Source organism: Pectinophora gossypiella, chromosome 1 (assembly GCF_024362695.1).
Source record: "Pectinophora gossypiella chromosome 1, ilPecGoss1.1, whole genome shotgun sequence".
In the NCBI taxonomy this organism is placed as follows: domain Eukaryota; kingdom Metazoa; phylum Arthropoda; class Insecta; order Lepidoptera; family Gelechiidae; genus Pectinophora; species Pectinophora gossypiella.
In genome coordinates, this window is record NC_065404.1 from 16,983,691 (window position 1) to 17,002,289 (window position 18,599).

An 18,599-nucleotide genomic window follows, 5' to 3' on the forward strand; every position below is an offset into this window, starting at 1 on the left:
CACAATTCGTAAACAATAATTTGCCCAATCAGGAAGAGACTAGTAAGCCATTTGTCCGTCTGGCAAAGAGAACAGAGTAATTATTGTATATTTTTAATAAAACTAAATGGGTACATGCACGTGCGTAAGAAATTATACAGCCGAGTGGGATATAAAAATATTTAATAAAAAAATATAGTAAATGGTATACGAAAACGTACATAACTTCGATTATTTCGAAATATATGTTTATTTTATTTTAACAAATTATCAGCAGCCATTAAGATCAACATGATTCTTCGGTTGGCGAGGTGGCTTGGAAACTTGGCCAGAAACTGAGTAAGATGTTTCCTTATTTCTCCAACAACTAGAGGTAGATGAGCTCGAGTAACAGGGTGCAATGGATTTAGATTCAGAAGAGTTTCTTCTAGATATCTGGAAGAAAAAAAAACATTTTATTTTCATTGACAACCATTAAGTATATCAATTATTTATTATAATATCATTAAAATAATTTGCGCCTACCTGCATTTGAGCTGTGTGTCATGCACCATGTCGGTGGGCAGTTGTTGAGCAAGGGATAGCAGGGTGTTTTGCTCTAGACGACAAGGCACAAATACTTGAGCAACTTCTGCCGCGCGACATGCGGCCATTACTAGTGACAAGTCTGCAGCAGAGAGCGCGCGCTCGAACGCGCTGTTTACTTCGCCATCTTGAATCTGCTTGTTTATCTCCGCTGTTTTCATCTAAAAAGAGAAAAATTACAATAGAGCTAGCCTTACACAGAATCGGAAAAGCGGGACAAAAGGGAGGAATTTTGAATGAAACCGCTAACAAAATCCTGATCTGCTCGTCTGATTTTTCTGAGTCTGAGCTAGCAAGACGTAAAGATGATTTTACTAGATACTAGATTCGAGATAAATTATGAAATTCTGATTATTAAATAAAAACAGATTTAAATCTAGCGAAAACATTTAATTTTTCAGTTTAACTTCTTTATGAATTTTAATCAAGAAAACGTAATAAGAAGACCTACATTTTATCCCGTTTTTCTAAGACGTCACAGTGTGCTTTTTCAAAGCTTTTTCATACAATTTCCTTAGTAATTTCGTGTTTTGACGTTTAGTAAAGAGTAACTGATTTGAGCAAGATGTGACTAAGTAGTTGGAACCTACCCTATTAATACGGCGCGTACTCTGTTTGATAGCAAATACCTAATAAACTTATCTAAAGATTATTTGTCACCCGCCTGTGCGAGACAAGGACAACAATTATGTGTTATTTCGTATTCTTCCAGTGCCATCTCTCTCTGTCCATTCATCGTTCCGTCTACACTCATGCAAATAAGTTGATCTGTGCCGTCGACCTTCAACTTCAGAAGTTCTTGTTACGTTTTCTAAAGTGTACGCTGTAAGAGATACGAAATGTGTGGTTTTTGTTTCAATGACAAGTTAAATAAACAAATAGCTTACCAACTGATCAATGATAGAGCTATCGGGGTGGGCAGGTTGCGGCGGGCTGCCGGGGTACTCCAGGGGCGGAGGCGTCGCCCCGCGCTCGGCCCACTCACACCCCACACTGTCATTGTCCACTGGAAGCAACGTGTCTAACGCCAGGCGGCGCCACTCCTGCATTTCTTTCTGCAATGTTCTAGAGGAATTTGGAGTGCGTGTTTGCGGGTAGTTCCTCGAACACCGGAAGTCATTATCATTACCGTTAACGTAAAAATATTTTAGAATCTTATGTCTTTCTGCAAATTTCCGATTCGAACTTATGTATGTCGCCAACTTACGCCAGCTAGTTCCTACATGCAACAGATGGCGCCATCATTCAATAATGCAGTCCTGAAACGCGATAATGAAGTTTACACAGAGAGACGCATATTATGCAACATCCATCATGACTCAAGTGAATCGTCGATCCCTAATCACACTACCAATTTGTGGCTAGCAGCGGGGTTCTTTGCTCTGTTCGGTACCCCGAAAATATCCTTTTTATTTATTTATTTATTAGGCACATCAACACTAAGTACAAACACACTACAATTGTATAACCTTCTTAAGACCAGTGCTTGCATCAGTTACAGACGTGCACATAATTAACATGCAGGCAGCACATCCTCGCCGCCAAAGATATTTGCGATAATACACAAAATTGTAGAATATTTTTAGAGAATTATATTGACTTCCGGTGTTCGAAGAACCGCACCCTTTCACGTTTCAAGTCCTAACACTTCTTAACACACTATGCGATCAATTGGGCCCAATGCTTTGGGTATTATAGGTATAAAATGTATGGCGATACCTAGCCGATGTGCGACGGTAGACAGGCAGATATAGGTACCTTAGGTAATAGACCTATTTTTTGACGTGACTTATAGTAGATTTTCTATTTTTTGGCATTAACTACTTGGCAAACTAGTATACTGGCTATGATATCTTACTCCTCAACAATAGATCGTAGAATGGAGTTGCCATCTGCGCTGGTCTCCAGCAGGCTCTGATGCCGGTCCAGCGCCCGGCGCAGGGACCTCGTCACGCGGCAGATTGAGTTGGCTAGTTGGGTCGAGTGTGCTTCCACTGGGAATCAAATCATTCATTGCATCAATCTAGGTAATGATTCCTGTACACACCATCTAATTTTATTTTAAGTTATACTTGTCATTTTCATATCTGCTGAAAAAGAAAGGGACGGATAATCGACAGGCATAAAATTTATGGAACACACGTCAATTTTAGGCAGAAATGTAAAAAATCCTTCCAAAATTTTATATTGGCTAAAAACCCGACAGAAATAAGTTGACAGCACACGTCAAACGGGTAGCATATGAGCGAGATGCCTATTTTATTCGCCCGGGTTATACATTCATTTTAAAATTAACAGTTTCCTTTTCAACGGATACGAAAATGACAGATATACCAAAGTTAAAAAAATGCGTTAAATGATCGTTCTTAGCGATAAGGCCGCCTTTACCCGCCTTAGAATAAGTTCATCCTGTAAATGTTTTATAACTTTGTGTGCAATAAAGTGTTTTATTATTATTTGTATGTCGTTTCCATATCTCGGGCCTATGGAGTCCCGGACTTTTGTGGAAGGCGTGCGTGGGGCCGAAGCCAACACGTAGAGGCCCCTTAAGAATTATAAAATTAGGATGTGTCTGCAGGAATCGGGGCCATTATCTCTTCGCGGGCGATAAGTAGAACCGCGGCGTTTGCAAACATTCAGTAAACAGTAAGTATCATGTTGGTACTCACGCTGAGCGAAGCTGCGTGCAAGCGTGGAGGCCAGCTGTCGCGGCAGGCGGCGCTGGCGCTGCAGCAGCGGCCCGTACAGCCGCGGCAGTTCGCGGGCCACACTGCTGCGCATCACCTCGCCCAGCGCCGACGTCGTCGCTGACACCATCCTCTCTTTCAGCTCCTTTCAAGTTTTATTGAACTTTGACTATAGGTGGGGGCGTCATCATCACCAGCCCATTAACGTCCCCACTGCAGGGGCACGGGCCTTCCCTATGGATGGTTAGGGAGAACGGGCCTTAAACCATCACGCGGTGCGGATTGATGGTTATTGACGACTGCTAATGCAGCTGGGACCAACGGCTTAACGTGCCTTCCGAAGCACGGAGGAGCTCGAGATGAAAACTTTTTTTTGTGGTCACCCAACTGAACTCACATCGGTCTGCAGCAAGTCAGTGAGCGCCTCCTTCAGTTCCCGGTCGAGGCAGAAGGTCTGCTTGGTCTCGATGGCGGCGAGCAGGCTGCGCGAGCGGCTGTTGTAGGGCTCCGCTGGCGGCTCCAGCTCCTTCAGCTTTGAGGAGCTTTCGGATAAACATATTACTATTACTGTATAAGTTATAAATAGTGTGTGCTGGACTGAGTGAATAACAATAAAACATGAATAATACATGTATAATATGTTATCAGATCACTGATAATTGTTACGTATATTATTATAAGTAAGTAAGTACTTAAGTATGTTTCACTTATATAACTGATAACTTACCTCTCCGCTATAGTTTTTTTCATCAGTTCGTTGAGGAATTTATTCTGCGCGAACTCGGATTTGTCCACCATTGTTTTAGACTCATGCAGTTCTTCTTTTATTTCAGTTAAAAGTCTGCATTGTTCCAGGAAAAGATCTAGGGACACATAAAGGACAATAGACCACATTGAAGAAATTCATCTAAAAAGCAATCCTGCAATTTGACATTTGTTACGATCTGGTGAAGGTCGCGGGAAGCCGCTGGATGCGGACAGCGCAGGACCGATCGTCGTGGAGATCATTGGGGGAGGCCTATGCCCAGCAGTGGGCGTCGTATGCGGATTTGAAGTGCTTTCATATCGCCAGCTAAGCCGTGGCTTACTGAATCACCCGGCATATCACACATAAGCAGCCTATATAGGTCGCACTGCTGGGCACAGGCCTCCCCTCAATCAACCGGAGGGGATATGAGCATACTCCACCCTATTTCTCCCGTGCGGGACCCCCAGGTCTTTGTATTAACATGTAACGTTTTTTGTATAATTTATGTATGTATTTTGGGCGGCCCAAAGAGACCTGGCGACGTTCGGTTGACAGAGAGTTATAAACAAATAAATTCCAAGGGTTGCCTATCCGGACCGTTGTGCACGATTTCATCTTCTTCCTTTAAAAAGTCGTCGTGACATCGCAGATGTAATCCTCTTGGCCAAGATTGTGAGAGGTCTCGCTGACTCCCCACTTCTCCTATCTAAAGTCGGGCTCAGCGCTCCGGGCAGACTACTTAAACCACGTCCAATTTTTACGATCCCCAGTGCTAGGACTGTTTACAGGAAAAACTCTTTCCTTGTGAGAGCAACTACTACATTCAATCGACTCTGCAGTGATGACAGCATTTTTTTCTAGTTTATATATTGGTATAGTTTATATTAGTAAACTCAGCAGCGAGTATTTAAATTCATTATTTAATTTTGTAAGTAGACCTAACTCTCTTTTGATTTAATTAAGTTCTCTATGTGGAAGCTTATAATTGGCCTCATTCTGGCTTATGTTTGTACGTATTTATTTAAGATTCCGTGCTGTTAGCTTTCCTTAAGAAATAAATAAATAAACGCTCGGCATATCATGGGAGCAAGCTACAGAGGCTGCAAAAGATCGCGAGGAGTGGAAATCTGTTATTCCAGCCCTACATCCCAACAGGGGATAAAAGGATTAGAAGAAGAAGATATTTTAAGTAGATATTAGGTTTGTTTATAGTATCCTTCATGTTTTACGTAGATCATTTTATGTTATATTGCATTATTTACTATTTAGCAATAAGGCCGATTGTGCTTCTCTTGTCACTTCTTCTCCTTCTATCGTGTGGATTGTGAGGTGGAGTACCAACCTCATCAACCCTGGTGTCAGAGTCACTATTGACCCGCCAAAGGCCCCTGACATGGCTCATGTTACGACTAAATACATACACCAGTAAGTAGTAACCGGGACCAACGGCTTAACGTGCCTTCCGAAGCACGGATCATCTTACTTTCGGACAATCAGGTGATCAGCCTGTAATGTCCTAACCAAACTAGGGATCACAAAGTGATTTTTGTGATGTGTTCCCACCGGGATTCGAACCCGGGGCCTGTGGATCGTGAGACGAACGCTCAAACCACTGGACCACGGAAGCCGTCTTGTCACTTATATGTATTTTTTTAGTGTTGTGTTTATATATGTAATAAAGCGTTTTTGTATTCTAACATAATATGTAGGTAAGTAAGTACTAACCATTCAAACGATCCACCTTCTGCTCGAGGACACCGAACACTTCCTTGTTATCATCAAAACACTCGGAGTCAGTCGAGTCGACGACCTCTGCTGAGGACTCGCTGGTGTGACTTCCTCGCCGGGAGTAGAAACTTGAAGTCATCGGGTCGTCTGAGTGGCAACGCTTCATAGATTGTGTAGACATGTTTTTGAGATTGTTGGGTTAAACTCGTGGATGGTATTGATGTGTGATTACGATTTTTCCCTTCTACCCGCAATGTTTACTTGACAATAATCATAATGGAATGTCCAGAAGTGCCGAAGGTTGAGACTATTTTTTTTCGGTCTACCCTCCCTCAGCGTTTATCAGGTTATGATGATGATGACTTTAAAGAGGGGTTTATGACGAAATTTAAGGAGGGGTTTTTAAATGTTTTTTTTTTTTAAAACGTACGAACGATTATTTTAACGTGTTAATTCCATAAATTTTATGACTGGCGATTACCCATCCCTTTTCTTTTCGGTGGATAAGTAAATGACGGGATGACGGGACGGAATTAATATAAAATTAGGATGTCTGCAGGAATAGGGACCATAATAGTATTATGACTGTCTGTTGTCCAAAAAAGGTTTGTAACAAATTTAAAAACACGCTTTGATAAAATAGGTACTTACTTATTACAAAACAGCTGCTACTTAGTAATACAAAGTAACGCGGGCACTGTGTTTTGTAAACATTTCTTTTAGTTTACGTTTTATTACTTAGGAATTATCGAGATTTATCAGTGATTCTTTGTTTTTTACTTTTGGGAAAGTACCTATTCCATTCGTATTTTGTTTCGTGTATTATTTATTTATCGTATTTATTACCCTATTTAACGTACTTGATATATTTAAAATGAGAGCAGTACAGCGATATAATACACTGCCTAGTGCAAAAGAGACTATAAACATATCTCTTTTGAACTAAATGCATACGTATACGCCTTGGTATTAAAGAGATGTGTCACTCTAATTATGCAACGTTAAAGGCCCTGCACAGACGGCACACTCTTTGTGCAATCGAGTCTGCGGCGCACAATAAGTCTGCATGGCGCGCAAAAAGTCGGTCGCGGATTTTTCACAGACTCAACGCACACGACGTACATCTTCGAGCATTTTGTCAGCAGAGCTGTAGGGACGTAGACGCTATGGAAATCGTGCAGAGATCGCGAAGTATTATTTTGTACATGAAGTACAGAAAAAGAAGAAGAAATAGAGAATTTTGGGTACATCCTATACTTTCGGAAAGATTACTGAAGGGACAGTTCCATACTAAACATTCAATTCTGAAACAACATCCGGCAAAATAAAGATAATAGATTGCGTGCGTTACGTCGTCCACCCCTAGCAAATGCAGATTGCCGACTAAAGTGTGCGCCGTCTGCGTTAGCGTGCGTTGAAGCAAACGTTCAATTTTTTTCACACACTTTTTGTGCGGAGCGGCGCGCCGCGGCGCGGTGCGGTCTGCCCGAATTACACGGATTTTTTGTGCGCCGGACTTTTTGCGCGTCGTGTGCGTTACTGCATATAATTGCATAGGTTATATTTTCACAGACTAAAAAGTGCGTCACGGATAGTCTGTCGTCTGCGCAGGGCCAAATAGGGTATAAAATGTTTCAGAATTATTACGGTTGTGTAATAAATAAATAAAAAACAGTGTTAATTTCAAACAGTTTTTATTACGAATCCTTAAATACTTTGATCAGTTTAACATTAAAGGAGTACCATTTGAAAAATTCGAACTTAATAATCATTTCAATGGACGTCACATTATTATGAGCATGTGTCCGTACATTATAATTAAAAAGTTGAAATAACGTAAAAAGAAAAATAAACACAATTGAACATTGGTGCCGAATTAGAAAACTTTTTTATTTTGACAGCCCTAAAAGTAGCTCTATGTTTGTCTTTAGGACATGTACTCTAAGGACAATATTTTAGGAGCTGTCAAACTTAAAAAAAAAAAACGGCCAGTAGGCTGCACGGCTTAGCCTTTGCCTTTCCCCATGGCGAAAAACAAGTTTAAAAAAAATATAACTGGCAGAATCGGCACCAGTGCTTTTTATAATTAATTTTAATAACAATAATCCTCGTTTAGATAACACTTTTTGACGACGACAAAATAAACCTATTGATTTAATCTGCGAGTGATTCTCTGGTGAATAGTGGCTCAACTTTATTGAACTAATCAACCCCATAAGAGTTACGGCCGCGAGTTTTGCCTGTCGTGGTCAACGTTTAAGTATGGACATAGACTAAAGAATAATACTACGTACAGAACGGCAACTTCGCCGCGCACCAATTCTTGTCGGGCGCCTCACCCACTCTAGGGGTGGTATTAATAAACGAATCCCAGCTGAGACTGCCCTCAAGATCATGCTCAGGTCTATGTTTTTATATAAGAACTATCACATTTACATGACCTTGAGGGCAGTCTCGAAGCTGAGATCCTACGTCTTCTTTACTTTAGCCACAGTTATTACTTACTGTAGTCACACCCCGGACACTTCATACAAAAACACGTCATTTTACATAGATATTACACATTGACTGTGACACCCACGCGATTGAAGACTAAAGTAAGACCGAGGGGGGAGGGGGGATCGGGGTAAACCTAGCTAAGCCGCTGGTGGGGAGCGGAAAGTTGACGTTCTATACTTTGTATTTTTCCTTGCTTTAGTCTAAAAGGCCGTAAGCTTTAGAGGAGTAAGGTGCGCGCGCAGATAAAATGAGACACCAAGAGATGAGGTAGAGATACATTAACTTACCCCGATAGGCAGGGCCTGTGTCGTAGATAAACCAAAAATGTGTTATTCTCGAATATTCCATCGTCGTCAATACATGTCGGAAACAAAAATCAACTTAAGAATTTTCGTCAATAGTAAACTAAAACGTATTATTTTCTATTAACTTCAGGCATTTACAGTTAACAATGACAATGGTTTTGGATATGAGATATATTTTATTGTTTGCTTTGGCACAGACAATGCAGATTGATAGAAATATACCGGTATATTTTACACTTGCGCGCCTATTTGAGCAGAATAGGAGCAGTACACTTAATATAGCTGGCGAGAAGTGGGCGTATATACAGGGTGTTAGTGACATCGTAACGAAAACTTTAAGGGATGATTCAGACCATGATTCTGAGTTGATATCAAGTGGAATTTTCGGATATCAACTCAGAAACATGGTCTGAATCATCTCCCTCGGTATTCGTTACGATGTCACTTACACCCTGTATATCTGCCTAACCCTTTAGCAATACAGGCGTGATGCTGTTATGTTCCCACATAAATCCGCTCCCGGCCAGGGCTTACGCTTTCTTGCTTTGTATAGATTATTATATACAATCTGCGCCAGACATTGGTATGGCAAATCAGTAATTTGTAAGCGATGGCTCACTCCGGTCATAAGATAAACAGCCTATGTACATCCCACTGCTGGGAACAAGCCTCCCTTTAATCAACTGGACGGGGTATGGAGCATACTCCACCACGCTGCCCACTGCGGGTTGGTGGAGGTGTTTTTACCAACACCCCGGTCTCTTCATACAAAAGCACCTAGTTTTACACAGACACTACACATTGACGTTATCGTACACGCGCATGTGTGCGTCAAGCTAGCGGCCTCAAAAAAAAAGGGCACGAAAAAATAATTTGACCATACCAAAAAATAGTACTCTTATTGAAAAAAATAGTACCTGTTGTAAAAAAATTAGTACCATTACGGTTCTGGATTTATAGCCATGTTTTATTGCACTTGCTAGCTTGACGGTGAGTGAAATTTGGCGAGAGTTAACGACAAGGTCTTTCGCTTTGATTTAAACGCCAAAAAATACTACCGAAATAGTACTCACCCCCTGCAAAATACCGAAATTAGTACTTCAACGGTTCCAAAGTTATAAAGGCAGTTCTTTGATCCCGCTGGCTTGACATTTTGAAAATACCTATTATCTAGGGAACGCTTGCATACTTCAGTTTGTAACTAATGTCAATAAACTCGTACGAAATAGTACTCCCTACCATCATAATTTGGACCTGATTCTCTTTGTAGAAATATGTCAAAAAGTCATTATAACCTATGTCATACATTTGTTGTTGAAATTATTTTTTCGTGCCCATTTTTTTTTGAGGCCGCTAGCTTGACGCACACCACGCGCATCTGTGTGTGTGACGTTTTGACTGAAGGCGATTGAAGACTAAAGTAAACCTAGCTCAGCCACTGGTGGGGAGCGGAGAGTTGCCGTTCTATATGACGATGCTCCGTACGCTAAAGTAGACGCGCAATCAATGTTCTTTATATAAAGATAAGTGGAGTGTTAAACGTGTTTAGGTCAACTTACTACTAATTGGAATTAAACGAAAGACGAGAAAATACAATGAAGCATGGCAGTGAATATGGCTAAAGAGTACAGACAACGCACATCCTCAAATCATGTTGTACCGTGGGACTGAATTATCGATAGCTCGACGACGCTAGTTTCAATAGTCTTCAAAATGTATATAAAAACTACCCGCAGTAAAACTGAAGCCTAATCACGATTAGGCTGAGCTACACGTAGCTCAGCATTTGTTTTGACACATAGAAATCCTATCCTGCGATTGATTCAAAGTATCAACTCGTGTCAATGAGGATAAACACTAGCCACCATACAAATGAAGAATAAACCAGGGATGGACGTGGGTTTAAGTATTTGACAGCCAAGCAAAATTTAATCCAATTATCATACAATTCGACTGAACTTTGGCTGTCAAATACTTAAATCCACGTTCATCCCTGGTTTATTTTTTATTTGTAAGGTGGTAGAAGCTCAAAGGGGCCGTCCATTAATCATGTGATGTTTTTTTCGGCATTTTTTAACCCCCCCCTCACCCTTGGTGATACATGGTGAGATTCAAGACTACCCCCCCAATCCTTTATCACGTGTATTTTTAGAACCTACCAAAATAATTGCACGACACACTTTTCGTTTCAGTATCGCGCGTTTGCCGATCCCAAATGTAGGCGGCAGCACTGTTGAGTGTTCCTAAATTTTGACAGTTCTCCATACTATCCAGCTCAGATTCGTGATGAATTGCTATAACATGTGGAGCAACGTGGAGTGTATCTCATCTGAATGATGAGTTACAAAAATAACTTCTGTCTGATCTCTAGGGAAGAAATATAACACTATGATTTTGCAGTTAAATGCTGCACAAAGGGTTGTAGTGTGAAAATATAAGCTTTTTTTTTTTTTTTTTTTGACGTGACTTATTGTAGATTTGCCGCAGATGGCATTAACTACTTGGCCGGACAAATGGGGAGCGCTGAAGGCTCTCACCCGGTACAACGTTTAAGACAACAGGCCTGAGGGTGCCCAGTTGGGCGCGAACCTCGGCTCAGGGCGTCGTCTGAGAGGAAAAATATTTGAAAGAATTAATCGACCCTAGTGGGTCGATAGCGATAAGCGCTGAATGAGGGAAATCGTCGACCACGCCGGCGGGGTCGGTATCGGGGTCCTGAAGTGTTTGGTGTCGCGAGCTGATTGGCTGCCTCTATGGCTAGAGTAATCGGGTCGTCGGGATCGTATATTACGTCCTTCGGGCGCCGATACTTTTCAGTACCGTCCCTAAGCGGAATGTACTCGGAAGCCGCAACTACCAGGGGATTTGGGTGGTGCGGAGCAGAATCGAAAAAACGTTTGGAAGCTAATTTGAGCCATTGGGCAATGGTTGGCAGACCTAGGTCAATGTGCAGATTTTCATTGCGAAGGAACCACGGAGCTCCCGTGGCTTTCCGCATGAAACGAAAATATAAGCAAAACAAAAAAAATATATGGGGAACTGTCAAAATTTAAAAACACGCAACATTAGCGACAACTGATGAGAGAAATAGGTAGATTTCTCTTCATTCTAACCATTTTAGCCAATCACAGGACAGGATTCTACCTGTCAAAATAGAAACTGTTACATATACGGTCACGAGCACTAATATGTATACACTTTGAAACCATGTCACATTAACTTTTTTGACAAATTAAACAGTAAATCTCATTGAATGTCAAATATGATAGTGCGACAGGGTTCTAAAGTGGGTACATGATATTGCTCATGACTGTACGGCGGCAACCTTTCTAATATGGCGAGTGGCGCTCTGTTTTACTTAGGACGTAGGGACGCTCTGTTCATCACATCCACCTTAGGACTTCGACATGAAGTCTCTCTTTGACTTGTGGTGCTACCTTCCCCGTAAGGCACACCTCGGTGAGACAGGTGGTTTCCGTTACATTTTAGCTTATTTCTATTGAAACAAGATCCAAAATAGATGTATCCTGTTTTGCTTAAAACGAGTACCGCAATAAAGTCCCAAGATAAAACACCGTACGACAAAAAAAAAGAAAACATAATTAAAAAATATAGGAATCAAACAATGAATTTTCGTTATCGTAAATCGAGTAGATCAAAATGTCAATTTGTACATTAGTATTTAATAGCAGTCGCATATACTAGCTATTCTCTTATATCTAAATCTTACTTATATTATAAAGGAGAAGATAATGTATTTCTTCAAAATAATAATGGAACAAAAAACATAGTTGTATATAATACAGATATCATTCAGCATGAGCCCAACTCGGTCACGAAAAATAATAAGTAGAACCATGTCGCATTCACTTATTTGAACAATTAAAACAAAATCTCACACAAAGTCAAATGTGTTGATGCGACAGGGTCCTAAAAGAATCTAACGTTACAATGTTAGTAATGTGTAGATATCTGTTTAGGATGTGAAAATTGCTATTAAAACTAATCTCCTAATTCAATGTATAAAATTTAAGAAAATTAGTCTAAGAGTAGGCCCCATATTGCAATTTATTTAAAATAATGACGAACTCATAATTACTAAAAAGACTTATATCCGCGGCGAATAAGCATATAATAAAGAATAATACTGCGTGTAAAACGGTCATTCTCCGCCTCGCACTAATTCGTAGCTAGATTTACGTCACCCGCTCTGGGTTTTACTTTAGTCTTATGTGGTCGAAAGTCTCTAAGGAGTAAGGGGGAGCGAGGACATCTGTCTCGCTCGTACTTACGCGTTAGGCGGCACACGGTGAGAATGAGAGTTTTGTATGGAGTGTCCGGTGTGTGGTATAAGTTGAACAATAGGCTAGTTTCCAACTATTTAAATCTGTTACTTTTCTTACTAAACATCAAAAAACTAAATTATTTTGGAATTTGTATGAAAAAGAACACTGGGACGTCATAGAAAACGTGATAAAAGTCGACGTTTTTCTCGATTAAAATTGATAAATAAGTTATATAGAAAAAAAGAAAATGTTTTTCGTTAGTTTTAGATTTGTCTTTATTTAATTAGAATTTCATAATTTATCTTGAACCTAGTACAGTCATGAGCAATATAATGTACCCACTTTAGGACTCTGTCGCACTAACATATTTGACATTTAGTGAGACCTACAGTTCAATTTGTCAAAAAAGTTAATGTGACATGGTACCAAAGTGTATACATATTAATGCTCGTGACCGTACATGACGTTGAATCGCAGTGACTGAGGGACGCGAAAGGCAGCGCGTAACCATGACAACCATGGACGCTACCTGCGCGGACGGCCGCCATATTTGTTCAACTTCTACGCCGCGGATTATCTACTCTGACCATAGCCTAAATCCTAACTTTTTATACATTGAATTAGACAGCGTACTGGCAGTGGGGTAGGACTATAGTCCTATCTATCTAGTCATTAGTAGCGCCGTCTCTAACACCATAATGCTCATTTACAATCTTGCCAGTGTATCATCTCATCTGTTACTAGGAATAAACAAATAAACATGGAGAGTAAGAGATTTTATATTAAGAATGGCCCCAATTTCTGCAGACACCTCCTAATTTTATTTTAAGTTATACCCGTCATTTTCGTATCTGCCGAAAAGGAAAGAGACGGATGATTGACAACTGTTAATTTTAAAATGAATATCCCGGGAATATAAAAACATAAAAACACCTCCACCAACCCGCTTTGGAGAAGCGTGGTGTAAGCTCCATACCCCCTCCGGTCGATTGAGGGGAGGCCTGTGCCCAGCAGTGGGACATAATTATATAGGCTGTTTATGTTATGTATGTTATGGATATCCCAAGCGAATAAAATAGGCATCTCGCGGGTATGTAACCCGTTTGACGTGTGCTGTCAACTTAATTCTGTCTTAAATCCGCCAATACAAAATTTGGGAGGGTTTTAAATTAAATATCCTGCCTAAAATTGACGTGTGTTTCATACATTTCATGCCTGTCGATTACCCGTCCCTTTCCTTTTTGGCGGATAAGAAAATGACAGGTATAACTTGAAATAAAATTAGATAGTGTCTACAGGATTCAGCACTATTGCCATTTACATAATATACGTACAGTCATGAACACTCATGTACGGTCACGAGTACTAATATGTTAATACTTTGAAATCATGTCACATTAACTTTTTTCACAAATTAAACCGCAAGTCTCATTAAATGTCAAATATGATAAAGCGACATAGTTCTAAAGTGGGTACTTGATATTGCTAGAGAAATATGATGTTCCATCCTTCTTTTTTCGCTTTGAGCTTCTATTTTAGCAAGTTTTTACCACGCGTTTCCCCGTGTTGACTGTTCGGCGCCTAATCGCGCACTGAGGTAAAGTACTGTCAACGTCGCTATATTAACAGTAACTTTGCGTCCCACTTTTTGAGCGCTGATGTTCAATCTACAGTAGTAGTGAATCTATGGTTAGCAAAGTCAACTACGTCATGGTACCGAAGTGTATACATATTAATGCTCGTGGCTGTACATTGATATTGAGCACTGACTTTCAACTTGCGTTGTATATTCAAGCAAGTAGTAAATTTAACTAATCAGTGTCAATATCGCAAACAAATTAATAATATTAACATATTAATTATAAGATAAAATATCACTTTCATTGCCAGCACTTAAGAGTCTATAAACAATGCTGGAATAAGAAACCACCATTTAAAAAAAAAAAAAAAATGTCAAAATGAGAATGAGGAGATAAACTAAATATATTTTAAAGTACAATAGTATATGAGTGAATTACTAATAGCTAATAGAGATGATTCATTGCCGAAAATCCCCATTGATACCAACCAAAGGGTATTCTGGGGCAAATTGGGTTAAATACCCCATTAGGGGCATTGCTAACCACATATGACGGTAGTCGAAATACTAACTAATAGCGTTACAAAAACAATTTTACACGAAGAAATATCTACATTATTCAAGTTACGTATAACTTCTAGCCTTATTTGTTATAAGACATGTAACTTATAGACAACTTTACCACAACCACCTCCGTAGAAAAGTAGTAAAATCGTTATTTTTATCACTTTCACTTAATCACTTTTTTATACTAAACACTAGTTAATGTCAAGTCGCGTGAATTTTATGAGTTTGCAACACTGGTGTCACTAATAAGTCTTTATTTACACTTTTGATTAGCCTTCTACTGACCAGATTTCCAGGCACAATAGTTAGTAGGGTTTGGTTTTTAAAATGACTTTGGGTCTTAACACCTCAGGCTGTATAGTGTAATGTCTTTGTCACAAATATTGAAAATCAACAATGATTTGAGTTATTCTCCGTTTTGTATGTGTTTTCAAGTATTATTGTAGTTTTTTTGGGGTTACGTGGAAAATCCCCCGCTAACTGGCCTGCGGGCGAGTTTCCATCATTTATAAAAAAAAATGTAGTCTACTCGCCTCAATGTTTTCATGAGACTGAACCAGTTTACTCGAATGTACTTCATTCGGAGTAAACTGGTCTAGTATCATGATGGGAGTAATTTCGTCCTAAAAGTCGTAAATTATATTTTCTATCAATTTAAATCAAATCAAAACAAATTTCAACTAAATATGAAGCTGGTGAAAAATGCTGTTTTTGAAACGAAAAAACGATAAATGTGTGTTTATGTATGATATTTAAAATTGACATTGATCACCTGAGCAAGGTAATTGAAGTAAGTTTCTTCATATGTACATTAATTATTGCGTCAGTTTGGAATTTTGAGTCTTTATATTTATAACTATATATACATTTTTCTAAAAACTTACATCGGCAAATCGGACCGGTCGATCACAATGTACTGTGTGTTATGTACGTAATAGTTCACGTTTGTTTGCTTGTGGACTCTCGTCAGGTCGCGCGCGTGCGATCAGTGCAGCAGCGGCGGCCGTCGTCAGACGGAGGCCTTGACCAGCGACTCCGTGGCCATGAGCAGCATGCGGAACTGGCGCGCCAGCGCGTGCCCGGGGGACGACGACACGAACGACAGGATCTGCTTCTGGAGCTCGCGGACCACCGTTGGCAGGTGCTCTCTTGTCACCGGGTTCGACGTGTCCAAGTTCATTATTGCTTCCTCTAAGTATCTGTTCGAGAGAATAGTAATTTAAAATATACAAAACATTAATATTTAGTTGGAAAACATAAAGGTATATGGGTGCCGCAGCTCACCAAAAAATGCCAGGGTTCAGTGAAAATTTACCCAGAGGGCAACACTGATTTTCAACCCACGCCAATCGGCGGGGTTCTATGCCCTAAGGCGAAGTTATAGGCTATAAAGTCATATTATATTGACAGTATACGCTCACCTATGCTTGAGAGGCGTGTCGCGAGCCATATCAGCAGCCAGCTGCTGCACCAGCGACAGCAGCACGTGTTGCTTCAGCTGGCACGGCGGGCCGAACACGGCGCCGGGGTCGGCGGCGCGGCACGCCGACACCACCAGGGCCAGGTCCGACGCCGACAGCGCCAGTTGGAAGGCGCCGTTGTAGTCCCCGCCCGATATCAGCGACTGGATCTGCGCTACTTGCATCTGTTGGGGAGATTTTTTTTTAACGGACGATTCTTGCTTTACACGTTCCCCGGGGGCGTATTTAGAAGTGCTAGTGCAGTCGCCGGCCGAGTGAGGTTTAAAATGGCCACATCGAAGCAATTCATCTAAGAAAGCAATAGTGCTATTTGCCATTTGATTGCATTGCGCTTTTATATGCGCAAATGTCAAATTGCAATATTGCTTTTTTAGATGAAGTGCTTCAATGTGCGTCTATTTGTCTAAACAGAATATAATGAATTTCACCCAAAAATATCGAAACACATTGCATGTTAGCTTCGTAAAATTATCTTTTTAATTTTTAATGTTCCAAATTTAAATTTAAAATTTTATTGTAGTGTTTTGTTGAATAAAATTCGAAAATGTTTCGACCTTCTCGAGGAAAAGTACATGTAAATATTTCTGAAAATTACCTACAACGAATAAATACTATATTTTACGAAATGAGCCGTTTTGATGGTAAACTAAAATCTATATAACTAAAAACGACTACAATACAATAATTTCAAGTGTTATACTTGTAAAAGAAAAGGCAATGACTCTTGTACACAGTTCCTTGGTGCATTCCGGTGTGGTCTCTGAAAGTAGGCAAAAGTGAACTAATCGTAGACGTTGTCAGCAAAATTATAAGAATTTTTAAAATTATTTTCAGTCCCATATTGTGCTTAAGTTACATAAAAAAATATTCGTGGATAGTGGATACAGGTGTGATGGTATTTTATCTGTGTATTGTGTGTTCGTGTAGTGTGTGTTATGTTTTCGTGTAGTGTGTGTTGTGTTCGCGTAGAGTGTGTTGTGTTCGTGTAGTGTGTGTTACGTGTTCGTGTAGTGTGTGTTATGTGTTCGTGTAGTGTGTGTTATATGTTCGTGCAGTGTGTGTTATGTTTTCGTGTAGTGTGTGTTATATGTTCGTGCAGTGTGTGTTATGTTTTCGTGTAGTGTGTGTTGTGTTCGCGTAGAGTGTGTTGTGTTCGTGTAGTGTGTGTTATGTGTTCGTGTAGTGTGTGTTATATGTTCGTGCAGTGTGTTATGTTTTCGTGTAGTGTGTGTTGTGTTCGCGTAGAGTGTGTTGTGTTCGTGTAGTGTGTGTTACGTGTTCGTGTAGTGTGTGTTATGTGTTCGTGTAGTGTGTGTTATATGTTCGTGTAGTGTGTGTTATGTGTTCGTGTAGTGTGTGTTATGTGTTCGTGCAGTGTGTTATGTTTTCGTGTAGTGTGTGTTGTGTTCGCGTAGAATGTGTTGTGTTCGTGTAGTGTGTGTTGTGTTTGTGTACTGTGTATTATGTGTTCGTGTAGTGTGTGTTGTGTTCGTGTAGTGTGTGTTGTGTTCGTGTAGTGTATGTTATGTATTCGTGTAGTGTGTTTGTTATGTATTCGTGTAGTGTGTTATGTGTTCGTGTAGTGTTACCTGTCTGTCGAGGGCGGACACGTGGCTAGCGGCGGGCGTGGCGGGCGAGTGCGCACGCGACGCCTGTATAGCGGCCGCGCGCGCCTGCTCGCGCCACCACTGCAGCTCCTTCTCCAGCACACTGTGAGCGGACACAGAGCGCCATACAACATACTATTATACCACTATACAACAGTAACACTCCGCTTCCCACCAGCGGCCGACCCAGATTTATCTCACCCCTTCTGTTGTTTTTTATTGTTTACATTTACATAGTTATAGTTGAAACCAATGGCAGTGCCGTGGCTGCTGCCTCCGCGTTGTACGCACCCGTGCGCCACGTCCTTGAGCGTGGCGGCCAGCAGCGCGTGCGGCGGCTGCGCGGCCTGCAGCGCGTCGGCGTGGCGCTCCAGCGCGGCGCGCAGCCCCGCCGTGGCGGCCGCGCCGCCGCGCTCCGCCGCCGCGCGGGCTGCTGCCTCCGTGTTGGCCGCGACTGCACCACACACAAGCAACAATCTAACTACGTATGCACAAATACAATTCAAATGTAACTTTATTCACTAGATAACATAGTTACACTTTGACTC

General features: G+C 40.7%; 2 protein-coding genes and 1 long non-coding RNA gene across 5 annotated transcripts in view; 1 reads left to right on the forward strand and 2 right to left on the reverse strand.

The window, feature by feature from the left end:
• Positions 1–18,599, forward strand: part of LOC126371195 (uncharacterized) — a 187,759-nt gene that overhangs the window by 52,595 nt on the left and 116,565 nt on the right. The gene's annotated exons all lie outside the window — the stretch shown is intronic.
• LOC126370528 (enhancer of mRNA-decapping protein 4-like) lies at positions 161–6,419 on the reverse strand. 2 transcript variants are annotated; one of them, XM_050015424.1, is made up of 9 exons: positions 6,379–6,419; positions 5,725–5,887; positions 3,979–4,114; positions 3,649–3,793; positions 3,234–3,396; positions 2,423–2,558; positions 1,452–1,629; positions 505–725; positions 161–414 (listed from the first exon to the last, which is right to left on the reverse strand). In XM_050015424.1, exons 2-9 carry the CDS (start codon positions 5,864–5,866, stop codon positions 234–236), a joined length of 1,302 nt encoding a protein of 433 aa, XP_049871381.1. In that variant the 5' UTR covers positions 5,867–5,887; positions 6,379–6,419; the 3' UTR covers positions 161–233. The 2 variants fall into 2 exon arrangements, with proteins under 2 accessions (XP_049871381.1, XP_049871372.1); XM_050015415.1 differs by lacking the exon at positions 6,379–6,419 and having other exon boundaries at positions 5,725–5,976.
• LOC126370060 (enhancer of mRNA-decapping protein 4) overlaps positions 7,405–18,599 on the reverse strand; it is a 28,994-nt gene continuing 17,799 nt past the window's right edge. For both annotated transcript variants that reach the window (XM_050014719.1, XM_050014711.1), the window contains exons 16-19: positions 18,343–18,505; positions 18,034–18,154; positions 16,385–16,608; positions 7,405–16,162 (exon numbers count right to left, since the gene is read on the reverse strand). In XM_050014719.1, the coding sequence (XP_049870676.1) occupies positions 15,973–16,162; positions 16,385–16,608; positions 18,034–18,154; positions 18,343–18,505 (698 nt within the window). In that variant the 3' untranslated portion in view covers positions 7,405–15,972. The remainder of the gene's footprint in view (positions 16,163–16,384; positions 16,609–18,033; positions 18,155–18,342; positions 18,506–18,599) is intronic.